Here is a 13,497-nt window from a genome sequence, read left to right on the forward strand (position 1 = left end):
ACACTCACTCTGTTCATGCATCATTTCCTGATCTTATTGAGCGTCTTTATGACCATTATTTTGTAGAAATAAAGTTTTTTTTTAACATTTATTTTTTTTTGAGGGACAGAGCATGAATGGGGGAGGGGCAGAGTGAGAGGGAGACAGAGAATCAGAAGCAGGCTCCAGGCTCTGAGCTGTCAGCACAGAGCCCGATGTGGGGCTCGAACTCATGAACCGCGAGATTATGACCTGAGCTGAAGTCGGGCACTTAATTGACTGAGCCACCCAGGCATCCCTGGAAGCAATTTTTTTTTTTTTTTTTAAGTTTCAGACTTACAGAAAAATTCCAAGAGTACAGAATTTCCATACATCTTTCTCCCAGTCTGCGTAATACTAATATATTGCATTATCATAGTATAGTGATCAAAAATGGACATTAACATTGGCCTAATACTATCAATTAAAGTACAGGCTTTGATTTCACCAGGTTTTCTCCACTAATGTCTCAAAGATCAAATTCCTGCATTGTATTTAGTTCTAAATTTCCTTAGTCTCCTCCAATCTTTTGAGTTTTTCAGTCTTTCCTTGCCACTCATGACCTTGAAAAGTCATGGTTTCCTGGAGTATTGGGTAAGTTATTATATAGAAGGTTCTTCATTTTGTTTGTCTATAGCTTCCTCATGATTATATTATGGTTATGCTTTTTTTTTTTTTTTTTTTTGTGGCAATACTACTCATGTGGTGTGCCCTTCTTATTAGTGCCTGATGTTTTACTGCCGGTGATCATTTGGTTAAGGTAATATATGGAATGTTTTCTCCTTTTAATTAGGTATTTGGGATTCGTTGGTATAATTTTAATGGCCTGTTTCTCTTTACATTTTCACCTTCAAATTTTAGTATCCATCAATGAATTTTGTATATGATTATTACTGTTATTACAGTGATTTCCTATTTCCCTCATTCATTTAATAATTCATTTAATAATTATTATTCATTAATATTAATTATTCATTCATTTAATAATTAATTTAATAATTTAAAAAAGGATTCTATAATATTTCATGGTTCACTGCAGCAATAAACAAGATAGGTCTGGAACATTCTCTCTTATTAGGGGGGAAAACAAGTTTCTAAGTAGGCTAGGGAAGATGTGGAAAAGATAAAGGACAAAATGAATATGGAAAGGAATGAGCATCAAAACGAAGTAGCAAAAAAATAGTTAATACAATAATTACATTATGGTTTATTGTACTAGCAGTCTGTGAAATAACAGGAGTTCATTACAAAGTTCAAAGAAAAACATTAATGGAATGTTACCAAAATATAGCTGTAATACAAATAAGGGAGGCATAGTAAGGATATGTTGAATTTATTAAATTTTCATTTTTAATGATTTTGAAAAGTAAATGCCAAGATACATGGTTATTTAAGTGTATACATAAGGATTAGATAGCTTAGTGTTTTAATTGTTCAAGCTAGCAAAAAAGTAATAATAAAATAAAAATACACAAAGGAGTATATTGGCAAGTAGTTCTGGAGTATTACACCAACAAGAGAGAAACTAATCAGTATTGATTGGAACTCAGAATAACCAAGTAAAATGAGATGAAAGAGCAAATCAGCAGTGTGGTCACATAATAGCTCAGTAAGTAGAACAAACTATTAATAATTATAATAGAGTTGAAATATTTTAAAGATACGAAATAGTACATATCCTAATAAGAATAACAATAGGGACTCCTTGTCTTATTTTATAGCATATGAAATATCTACCAAGTATATATTTTTTAAAACTGCTAATTTATTTTTTTCTATAAAGTTGAGATTTTTTAAAGTTTATTTATTTATTTTGAGAGAGAGAGCAGGGGAGCAGCAGAAAGGGAAAGACAGAAAGCCAAGCAGGCTCTGCACTCTCAGCGAGGAGCCAGACGTGCGGCTTGAACCCATGAACCATGAGATCATGACCTGAGCTGAGATCAAGAGTTGGACATGTAACCAACTAAGCCACCCAGGCACCCCTAAAACTGCTCATTTAAGTAAAACACTAATTAGAAATATTTAAAGAAAATAGCCCAATATATCTCATAAGAAAATGGCTTAATTACTATTGCTGGTCATGCAAAACTTTAAAGAGTCCAGAAATTCTGGGGAAGACCAATTTAAAAAATTAAAATCTAATGAATAATAGTGACAAAAATGTATCGAAACAATAGGTAAATTCTTATAAAAATCTAATAACCAGTGGCTCATAATGAACATTATTTGCATAACCCAGTCAACTGTTCTGATTAACAAAAGAGATGATGGACACTTAATCTCTGTCACTAATTTTCTTTCTTTCTTCTTTTACTTTTCCTTTCCTTGATAAAATCAAAGCTCTGTTGATTGTTAAGCTGCCAAAACCCAGCAAGGCAACACAGAAGAAGTACAAATACACAAACCCAGTTGGAGTCATGGTAGTAGTAGAGTTCTAAATCCTCTAAAGGTGAGTTTACCAAGTTTATAATCATTGCAATAGTTGTAGATTTTCCCCTCCTTTAATAAATCTGAGACACATAAGATTGGCTTAGTAAATTTTATGAAATATTTAAAGTGCCCCTTTGGATCCTCATTGGTACTGTCTAGACGTAAAAAGAAAAGGCTTTTCTAAAGGAATTGTATTGTGGTAGGAATTTAGGCAAGTCTGTCATGTCAAAACAGAAATTTTAAAAGAAATCAATCATTTAATGACAATGGAAAGGAGATTACACATCTACTACTAAAGTAAGAATAGAAAATGAAACATACATTTACACAAATACCATGCACAGACACAAGACTTTAAAACCACATAGTATCTGACTGGAAGTTTTAATTCTCTGGAGGAAGAAAATTACACTATATAAACAAACAAAAAATTAGAATGCAAAAGATTTATTTGAAGAATATTACAAATTAGTAAGCCAAAAACAATGAATATACAAAAGAACAGAAACACAAACACCAAAAGTAATTGTAAACAAAACATGCCTGGAAAAGAAATTCATGTGAAATTAGTTAAGAATGAGTGAAACACATTTTCCACATATATCAGAAATGAATAGGGGCCATCCTACCTAAATGGATATTCAGAAGGTTAACTGACAGGAGAAATATTTGGCAGTATCTAACAAAACAAAGTATATACACCACTGAGTGATTGTACTAAATAGAGTGGCCAGAAAGTCTGGAAGCAGTAAGAGCAACATAATCACCTTGATTACTTATTATAATGCATCAATTTTCCCAGTGAAACTCAGAAACCAAACTTTTGTACATGTCTTTCATTCAAAAGACTTCTTACCAGTGTAATTTTTTTGATATCACGTAAGGTGCTTACCCACACTAAAGGCATTCCCACATTCCTCACATTCATAGGGCTTCTTACCAGTATGAATTCTCTGATGTTTTGTAAAGGATGAACTATGTCTAAAGGCTTTCCCACATGCTTTGCATTCATAAGGTTTCTCTCCAGTGTGAATTCTCTGATGTTCAGTAAGGGCTGAACTATGTCTAAAAGCCTTCCCACATACCTTACATTCATAAGGTTTCTCACCACTGTGAATCCTCTGATGTTGAATAAGTGCTGACGTAAGTCTAAAGAACTTTCCACACTCTTTACATTCATAAGGTTTCTGACCACTGTGAATTCTCTGATGTCGAGTAAGTTCACTACCTACTCCAAAAGCTTTCCCACATTCCTTACATTTATAGGGTTTCTCACCAGTGTGAATTCTCTGATGTCTAGTCAGGGATGAACTGTTTCTAAAGACTTTTCCACATGCCTTGCATTCATAGGGTTTCTTTCCAGTATGAATTCTCTGATGTCGAGCCAGTTCTCTACATACCCCAAAGGTTTTTCCACATTCTTTACATGCATAAGGTTTCTCACCTGTATGAATTCGCTGATGTTCAATAAGCTGTGAACTAATTCTAAAGACCTTCTCACATTGTATACATTTGTACGGTTTCTCACCAGTATGAATTCTCTGATGTTCAGTTAGCTGTGAATGGAATCTAAAGTCCTTGCCACATTCCATACATTTGTAAGGTTTCTCATCAGTATGGATTTTCTGGTGTCGAGCAAGTTGTGCATGCACTCTAAAGGATTTCCCACAGAAAGTGCATTCATAGGCTTTCTCACCATCATGAATTATTTTTAGTGGAGTTATTTCTTCAACTCTTCTAATGGTCCTTTTAAATTCCTTACATTTATAGCACTTCTGATCATCATGCGTTTTCTGGTGTATACTAAGGTCTTCATAAAAACTAAATGGATTCCTATATTCCATATATTTACAAGGTTTTACACCAGTATGAATGTTCAGTTGTAGGGTATGTGGGTCATCTCCAAAGGTTTTCCAATATGCATTACACGGATATGTTTTCTCACCAGTATGTATTCTCTCATATTCATCAAAACTTAAGTCACAGCTAAGGACCTTCTCATATTCCTTATATTCATAGGGTTTCTTGCTTTCATGAATTCTCTGATGTGATATAAGAGATTTATGATGTTTATAATTTGGCACTTTTTCAGAGCTGATTTTCATTTGGCTGAAATATCCCACTTCAGGTCTTTGTACTTCAGTCTTGCTTTTGCTTTGCCAGTCATTTCTGAAAATGGAGCTCTCCAAACCAATGAATTTACCTTCTGTTACTTTCCACTGAAAACCATTATTTTCAATAATGTCCTTTCCATTAAATAAATACTTTGTGTCATACTTGGACTCCAAATCTGAGAGAGGGGAAAAGAAATAAATTTTTTCATGTGGTATAAAAATGAAACATTTATACAATGTAGAGGAGAAAAATTGTAAATATAAACAATGCGAGTGAATGATTAAAGTATTGTAATGAAGTTTTAAGAAAGATCAGAGAATGATAAAAGCATAATATAAGATTGTGAGGTTTGTGATAAGGGAAACAGATTAAGTCAGTGTCTGACATGTAGGTGTTGATCATCATCTAGTAAGCTTGTCAAGTACTAATGTTCGGAAACAAGTCCAGATAAACTGACCAACATCAATAGATGTAGAACTAGTTATCATATAGAGATAATGCTGATGTGGATCATGATTTGATCGTCTATACATACTAATAATTTTGTATGTTTTTTTAAACAATAGAATCCAAATACTTTAGTGGATAACAAGGTGCTTGTAAGATCTCATTTTAATCCATTATCCCCTTTCACATAATCTTTTTTTCACCTCTTACAGCAAACCAAATTTACACCCACAGGATATTTCATTTCTCAAGAAATGCATTCTTTATACACCACCCACATTTCATTGTCTGGGTCTAAAAGTTTATATCCTCAGAAAGGATATACTGATTGTAAGTTCATATTTATGTTTCTGTTCTAATATCTGGTTGCTTGCCTTCACATTATTTTTTTCAATTCTGTATTCAGTAATTTTCTGTTACATTGTTTAACCTTATTCCTTAAATTCCAAAAGGACAAATGTAGTCATTACGTGCCACTGAATAACAAACCCCAAGGACATACACATTGAAAATTACAGGGAAATAAAATCACTGGATGAAAGGAATCTAAATAAGACAAAAAGGAAATATTACAAATATTACAAATATCCACTGGGTAATACAGTGGATCATCAAAGTAATGGGGCACCTGGGTGGCTCAGTTGATTAAACATCTGACTGCAGCTCAGGTCATGATCTCACAGTTTGTGAGTTCAGGCCCCACGTTGGGCTTTGTGCTGACAGCTCATAGCCTGGAGCCTGCTTCGGATTTTGTGTCTCCCTCTCTCTGCTCCTCCCCAACTTGTGCTGTCTCACTCAAAAATAAATAAACAAGCATTTAAAAAATAATAATTTTGTATGTATAAGAATAATGTAGTAGTTTTAGTATGTCTCCATGCCTTTTAACCCTCACATTGTACTGTAGTGATTTGTACACACACACAGACACACACACACACACAGTGTTTATGAATGTTTTCTAATTGACTCGCACTGTCTCCATCACTGCTGTTAATTCCCTGCTATGCAGAACGATGATATTCTTCATGTGTCAATAGAAATGAGGAATTTTATTTACTTTTCTTCATTAGCTTTTTCTAAATTTTTAAAATGTTTATCTTAGAGAGAGAGACAGAGCAGGAGCAAGGGAGGGAGGGTAGAGAGAGAGAGAGAGGGAGACACAGAATCCGAAACAGGCTCTAAGCTCTGCATTGACAGCGCAGAGCCCGACATGGGGCTCAAACTCATGAACCGTGAGATCATGACCTGAGCTGAAGTTGGATGCCTAATAGACTGAGCCAACCAGGTGCCCCTTCGTTAGCTTTTTCATTATCACTCATCTATCCTACAGAAATCCTAATCTATATTTAAATGTTTTCCTTCATGCTCTTTCCCAGGTATTCCTTTCCATTTTCCTGTACTCAGAACCAACGATGTTATATTCTGCACAGCAGTATCAGAATATTTTTGATACTATAGTAGGTATATATCATACCATATAAGGCTTATACAATTCTGAAAAGGGGAATAAGCTAACAGAATGATGTGGAAAAGGTGGTACAGGTGGGCAAGAGTGGAAGGCACTTTGTAACAGAGGATCTGTTGGACATTGGCTGGAGACTGGCAATCAGATGAGAGGATAACCTGAGGAAAATCCAAAGTGAATGATAAACATTACATAATACAGGGCAGAAATAATTTCCTGTGACTGAATTTTGTTATATGTAACAAAGGTATAATAATACAGTCATTATTGGATTAGGATAGTAAAATCATAAATGAATGCCAGTATCAGTAAATCAAAAAGCCGTTCTACCTAGAAATGAAATGATGGGGCACCTGGGTGGCTCAGCTGGTTCAGTGTCTGACTTCATCTCAGGTCACGATCTCACAGTTTGTGAGTTCAAGCCCTGTGTCGGGCTCCATGCTGACAGCTCAGAGCCCACAGCCTGCTTTGGATTCTGTGTTTCCCTCTCTCTCTGCCCCTTCCCTGCTCACGCTCTCTCTCAAAAATAAAGAAACATTAAAAAATGAAAGAAAAGACCACCAAATGTGGAAATGTAATTGAAATTAAAAAAATTTTCAGAGAATGATCACATTGAAAATGCAGTTGACCGGTGAAACCAGGGTTAGGGCCCCCGTGCCCTGCACAATCAAAAATCCTCATATAACTTTGACTCCTCCCAAACTTAACTATTAATAGCCTACTATTGACTGGAAGCCTTTTCAATAACAAATAGCTAACACATAGTTTATATATTGTATGTATTATATTCTGTATTCATAAAGAAAATGTTAAAATCATAAGAGAAAATACATTTACAGTATTCTATTACCTTCATCAAAAAGTTCACACAGAAGTACACCAACATAGTTCAAACCTCTGTTGTTGAAGGGTCAACTATATTACATATTAAAACCTATGGAGGTCGTTAGTCACGCAAAAAGTAAGGATTTACCTGCTTTTGACACTAATTAGCTGTATAACCTTGGGATAGCTGCCTAAATACTCTTTGTCTTAGCAAAATAATACAAGTACTATTCATGTCATCAGGTTATTGAGAAATTAAAAGAGCCCATATATTAAAATTCCTTAGAATAGGGCCTGGTACATGGCAAGAACTATGTAATCTGACAGGAAAACAAGTAGCTTTCTAAAACATTAAAAGATCCTTGCTATAATACTGACAATGTTAAATGCAAAGTTCTTCAACCACAAAACAGGTATAATATAATGCATATGGCAGGCAATGAACATAAATTCTGTTTATCCATCTAAGATATAAATTACACAGATTCTTCTAATAACTGTAATGACTCAGGACATGGTTTCTTAGCTGTTTTCAAGAAGGTGTGATAATAACAAAGCATTTATAGCAATGCTGACTTTAATCACAGTACAATAGCTCTCTCAAAGGATATACTATATGTGTTCTAAAATTCAAAATAAACTCCCTGGGTATCAGGGAAAGTAGAAATATGAAGGGACTGAGAGAATACAAACATGAAGAATGATGGATGTGCTTCATGGAGGTGTCATCTCCAACACAATGTTCAACCCATGCCTTTGGAAACAAAGAGATGTACCCATTTTCTTTCAAAAGATAGTCTTGGGTTTACTGACAAGCAACTCTATGATAGAATAGAGCAGCTGATAGAATAGAGCATATTCTAAATTATATGAAGCAGATAAATTTACCCAGTGAGACCAAGTTGCTATAGTTCTCCATCATCACATCCCAATATAAGTCCCTCTGAGCTGAATCCAGATATTCCCATTCCTCTTGAGAGAAGCTGATGACCACATCCCTGAAAGTCACCAATTCCTGAAACAAAAAACCATATATAAATGAAATATTTTTGAGAAAAAGAATTGCATTATGGTAAGCCAATTAGTAAACTAGTAGGCAAGGGTGGGTAGAATGTTATGGTATGGGAGTAAGGAAATTAGCGCTCCCAAACAGGACTATCTACATATCTTTAAAGAATCTATTTGACTCAGAGAATATCTTCCTGCATATTATGGAATTTCTTAATTCCATAAGCATGTTAAGCATGTCTGGAAATAAAATGAGCTGCATGAATTAATAAAGGTGAGTTTCTATATTCTTGTTTCTCTGTAAAGGAAAAGTATCTAACTTAGAAAATGGGATGTGAACACTAATTTATAATTTCTTGCAGCCCTAAGTTCAACACTGTGTTAAGTATTATTTAACATGATATGATCAGAACTTTTGCTTCTAATGACAAACCATTTAATAAGTACTTTTTAGTGGCTACAGAATAGTCTTACTTGTTGAAAAAATATCAGGCTTAATTGTATTTAGACATTTACAATGGATAAGGTGTTCTTCAATTCTGGGAGTCTACAATCATCTATGTATGATGGAGATCAGTGAAAATCAAATCCAGTCTACCTGGAAACTCCAGTCTCCAGAAGTACAGAATTTTCCCATATGTAATCAAATGGATACATCTGATCTTTATCCAAGAATATGAAAAAGTATGGTAAATTCCTCCATCTAGGTATTCCATTTCTACTCTATAGTTGCTGTTAACAAAAGACTTAACAAATAAGAATGTTGAGAATTATTTGGAGGATAGGCACACGAGTTATACTGTTATGTTTGGTTCCAACTCTCACTAGAAAGTGAAAAACTATGGGAATGTGGGGCAGGCCCTATTTGGTACGAAGATTCAGAAAAAGGAAATGTTCACAAAGGAGACAGATTCAGCAACTTACATGGTCCATGCTTAGAACTGTAAGGAATTGGTCCGGGAATTCCATTTCTGCCATGACAGCATGAGGAGCTCCGATGACATGCTCCCTGTCAAAACTAATGAAAATTATATATAAAAATATATAGCAAATAAAGAAACATTTGTTCAGGAAAATCTACCAAAACTTATAAGCTGAGAGTCTGCAGTATCTGAACCAAACCTGCACCCTTCCTTGTTCATCACATCTTAGTGAGAAAGATACTCCATTCCAAATTGGTACAATCAAGGACACAGGCTTCCTCACCAATTGTCAACCTGTGTTCCCAGTCAGGTGGCTGTCTTCCTGGGAAGAGCAGGATACCAACGTTTCTCATCCTGCCCTCAGCTACCCAATGCTCAGGGAAATGCAGCTAAGGGACATAGATTTTCTTCTGTTTGCTTCCAAACACAAAATGTAATATGTACCTTGGGTGTGGCCCTGGTGAGAATACTGGGGTTCCAGTTGTCTGTCTTGAATCTTGGGGTAGGATTTCCATGCCAACAGATCTTGGCAAACTGAAACCTCTGGCTGCTGCACTCACCCTCTCCCCACCTACAAAGCACCCAGCTCCTAAAAGCAGAAGTGTGACTCAGAAGCATGCCACTGTCCCTAACCCAAGAACAAGGTCTGTGGCTTGGTGATTTTGTCCAGAGGGAGAAGCTGGCCACAGACAAGAGAGTTCCATATGTGTCTCCATAGGAAATGACCTCATCTGTAACTGTAGAAAAGTTCAAGCCTAAGGACATTCTCAAAAACAGTGAGGTTTTACTAAAAGACTATTAGGAGAAGATTGAAAGATTCGCTGGAGATATATGAACTACAGGCTGGCTAGTTTCCCAGAAAGAATTAGACACTTACAGAGCTGTTCCTTTTGTCAGAACAAATCCCAGATACTGACTTGATTACATTGGTCTGTGAGGCAATATATACTTCACAGCATTGTTGAAAGCAGAAATCATGATTTCTGCAGCTTAACGGCTGGGAGATACTCAAAAGACAGACCTGTGGAAACCACTGTCATCCAAGGGTGACTGTGGTAATAAGGCTGTACCCTAAACGAGCAATATCACAGATTTTCAGTGTGGGCTGGGGAAGACAGATTGCACTTAAACTAGCTAGTCACTAAAGAAAACAAGCAAATAACAAGTCTGGTGGTGGGGAGCACTAGTAGGGGAAACAGACAAAAATACCAGATATGTTACAATTATTTAAAATTTCTACTTTCTATAAAGAAAAAGTCCAAAGTAATAGGAAAATGGCCCATCAACAAAACAGAAACTGCCTGCAAGAACACCAAATTTAACAAAGACTTCAAAGTAGCCATAAATATATTCAGATAAACAAAAGAACCTATACTTACATAAAGGTATGGTCACAGTGTCACATCAATATCAATAAAGAAAAGCTATTTAATACCACATGGGAATCCTACACTTGAAAAGTATTGTAATATGAAATGAAAATTTCACTATAGCAACTCAATATTAGATATAAACTGGCAGAAGAAAATACTGGCAAACTTAAAAGATAAATATTGTGCAATCTAACAGGAAAAACAAATGGAAAAGAGACTTAGAAAACCTGGATGCAAGCATACCTACATATATAATGGGTGTATGAGAAGAGAGAAAAGGATCATTTTAACATTGTCCAATAACAATGAAAAGTTCTCAAAGTTACATTTTTTACATCCAGGAAGCTCAACACACCCAGCAGGATCAAGGCACAGAGATCTACAAATAGACACAACATGGTAAAAACGGTGAAATGTGAAAGAGAAATTTGGTTGTTGTTTTTTTGTTGTTTTGTTTTGTTTTTTAAGTCAGCTCTAGGCCCAATGTGGCATTTGAACTCATGACCCTGAGACAAGAGCCCCTCTTGATCTACCGACTAAGCCAGCCAGGTGCCCGCTGAAAGAGAAATATGAAAGCAGCAAGAAGAAAATGAGTTGTTACTTACAAGTGAGCCCCAGTAAGAATAATTAATGACCTCTCCTCAGAAATAACAGAGACCAGAATGTAAACCAAGACTCAAAAACTTCAACCAGGAATGCTATAATAAGCAAAACTATTTTTTGGAAGTGAAGATGAAATAGAAACTGGGAGAATTAATTGCTAGCAGACCTATCTTAATACTGAAGGGAGTTCTTCAAGCAGAAAGCAAATGATTCGAGGCAGTAATATATATCCACATGAAAAGATAAAGAGGGGTGACTGGGTGGCTCAGTGGGTTAAGTGTCCAGTTTCAGCTCAGGTCATGATCTCACAGTTTGGGAGTTTGAGCCTCGCATCAGGCTCAGCTCAGAGCCTGGAGCCAGCGTTAGATTCTGTGTCTCCCCTTTCTCTGCCCATCCCCAGCTCATGCTCCCTCTCTCCTCTCTCTCTCAAAAATAAGTGAACATTTAAAAACAAAATTTTTTTTAAAAGAAAAGATAAAGAGCACCAGGAAAGGTAATTATTTGATAATCAAAGACAGTATACATGTATATTTTTTCTCTCTTAGTTAACTGATTTAAATATCAACTATATGAAATAACATGTTTTATTAGGCCTACAATATATAAAAGTATAATTGGGGAGGGGCCAAGATGGCAGAACAACATGGAAGGTTTTTTTGCATTTCGTATCCATGAAATACAGCCATATCAACACTAAACCATCTTGCACACGTAAAAACTGATTGGAGAAGTAACACAACAATCTACACAACCTGAACCAGAGAACAACCACATTCACTGGTGCTGGAACAAGGACATTAAGGGTGAAGCCTGGTGCCAGATGTGTGTTGTGATTTTCCATATCCCTGAAATGCTGCTACAAGATCATGTGAACTTTTTCTGGGATGGGCTGGCACCCAGCCACAGTCTCTGGGCATCAGCAGCAGCATGGTCCCACAAACGTTCCCGGGTGCGACTGGCACCTGGCCATTACTTGGTGAGACCCTCCCCCAGGTCTGCGCAGGTCAAAGCCACAGTCTCTCAGAAGTGAGGGGAAACACAGCCACAACTGAGAAAAAACGCAGAAGGGGAGGTACAGCCTGGCAACCTGACAGCTTGGTCATGGACAATGTAAAACTAGGGAGTGGATGGAAGCTGAAGACAAAGGACGGGTGCACAATTGCTGATCGGGGAGAACAGAGTTCCGATACTAGAGAGTGGGTATCTGGGTGGTGCCATCTTCACCTCTCCTGCGCATGTGCATACACACCTCTAAGTGCCAAAACAATCCACCCCAGTAAGCTAAGCAGTGCCATCTAGTGGAGAACGGAGCCATTACACTAAGCCCTGCCCAACTGGACCAACCTGGCTCTTAAGGAACACCACAAGTCTCTCCGCCTGCTCAGTTTACAGACTATAAAGTGCTTCATAGTTTGACTTCTAGGGGAAAATGATGTAATTTCAATCGTATTTCAGTCTGTTCGCTGGTCCATCTATTCAACTTTTTTTTCTTTTTGTGAATACAGAAAGAAATTTATTTTTATTGTCAATTTTTAACATTTTTCTTTAATTTTTTCTACTATATTTACTTTTGTAAACTTTTAAAATTTTATTTTACTTCTATCATTTCATTTTATTATATTTCATTGTATTCATTTTTCAAATTTTCAAACATTTTCCTTTTACTTTTTCTTTTTTTTCGTCTTTCCCTTCTTTCTCTAATCTGTCAAGCACCTTTCAACAAGCAGACCAAAATAGACCTAAGATCATAGCATAATTTATTTGATTTTTTGTGTGTTGCTTTTAATATTTTTATTTTAATATTTTTCCCCTTATTCTGTTTCTTCCTTCAAAATGATGAAATGCAGGAATTCACCCCAAAAGAAACAGCAGGAAGAAATAACAGCCAGGGACTTAACACAGATACAAGGAAGATGTCTGAACCAGAATTTAGAATCGCGATAATAAGAATACTAGCTGGGGTTGAAAATAGATTAGAATCCCTTTCTGCAGAGATAAAAGAAATAAAAGCTAGTCAGGACGAAATAAAAAATGTTATAACTGAGCTGCAATCTTGAATGGATGCCACAATGGCAAGGATGGATGAGGCAGAGCAGCAAATCGGCAATATAGAGGACGAACTTATGGAGACTAATGAAGCAGAAAAAAAGAGGGAGACTAAGGCAAAAGAGCACAATTTAAGAATTAGAGAAATCAATGACTCATTAAAAAGGAACAACATCAGAGTCATAGGAGTCCCAGAAGATGAAGAGAGAAAAAGGGGGTAGAAGGGTTATGTGAGCAAATCCTA

The 13,497-nt window shown here is 36.1% G+C and overlaps 1 protein-coding gene across 1 annotated transcript in view; it reads right to left on the bottom strand.

Moving 5' to 3' along the window:
• Positions 1-13,497, bottom strand: part of ZNF260 (zinc finger protein 260) — a 56,561-nt gene that overhangs the window by 33,891 nt on the left and 9,173 nt on the right. Inside the window, exons 2-5 of the mRNA XM_042920156.1 lie at positions 9,233-9,326; positions 8,189-8,315; positions 3,328-4,738; positions 3,265-3,268 (exon numbers count right to left, since the gene is read on the bottom strand). Coding sequence (XP_042776090.1) covers positions 3,265-3,268; positions 3,328-4,738; positions 8,189-8,315; positions 9,233-9,286 — 1,596 coding nt within the window. The 5' untranslated portion in view covers positions 9,287-9,326. The remainder of the gene's footprint in view (positions 1-3,264; positions 3,269-3,327; positions 4,739-8,188; positions 8,316-9,232; positions 9,327-13,497) is intronic.

This window comes from Panthera leo, chromosome E2 (genome assembly GCF_018350215.1).
Source record: "Panthera leo isolate Ple1 chromosome E2, P.leo_Ple1_pat1.1, whole genome shotgun sequence".
In the NCBI taxonomy this organism is placed as follows: Eukaryota; Metazoa; Chordata; class Mammalia; order Carnivora; family Felidae; genus Panthera; species Panthera leo.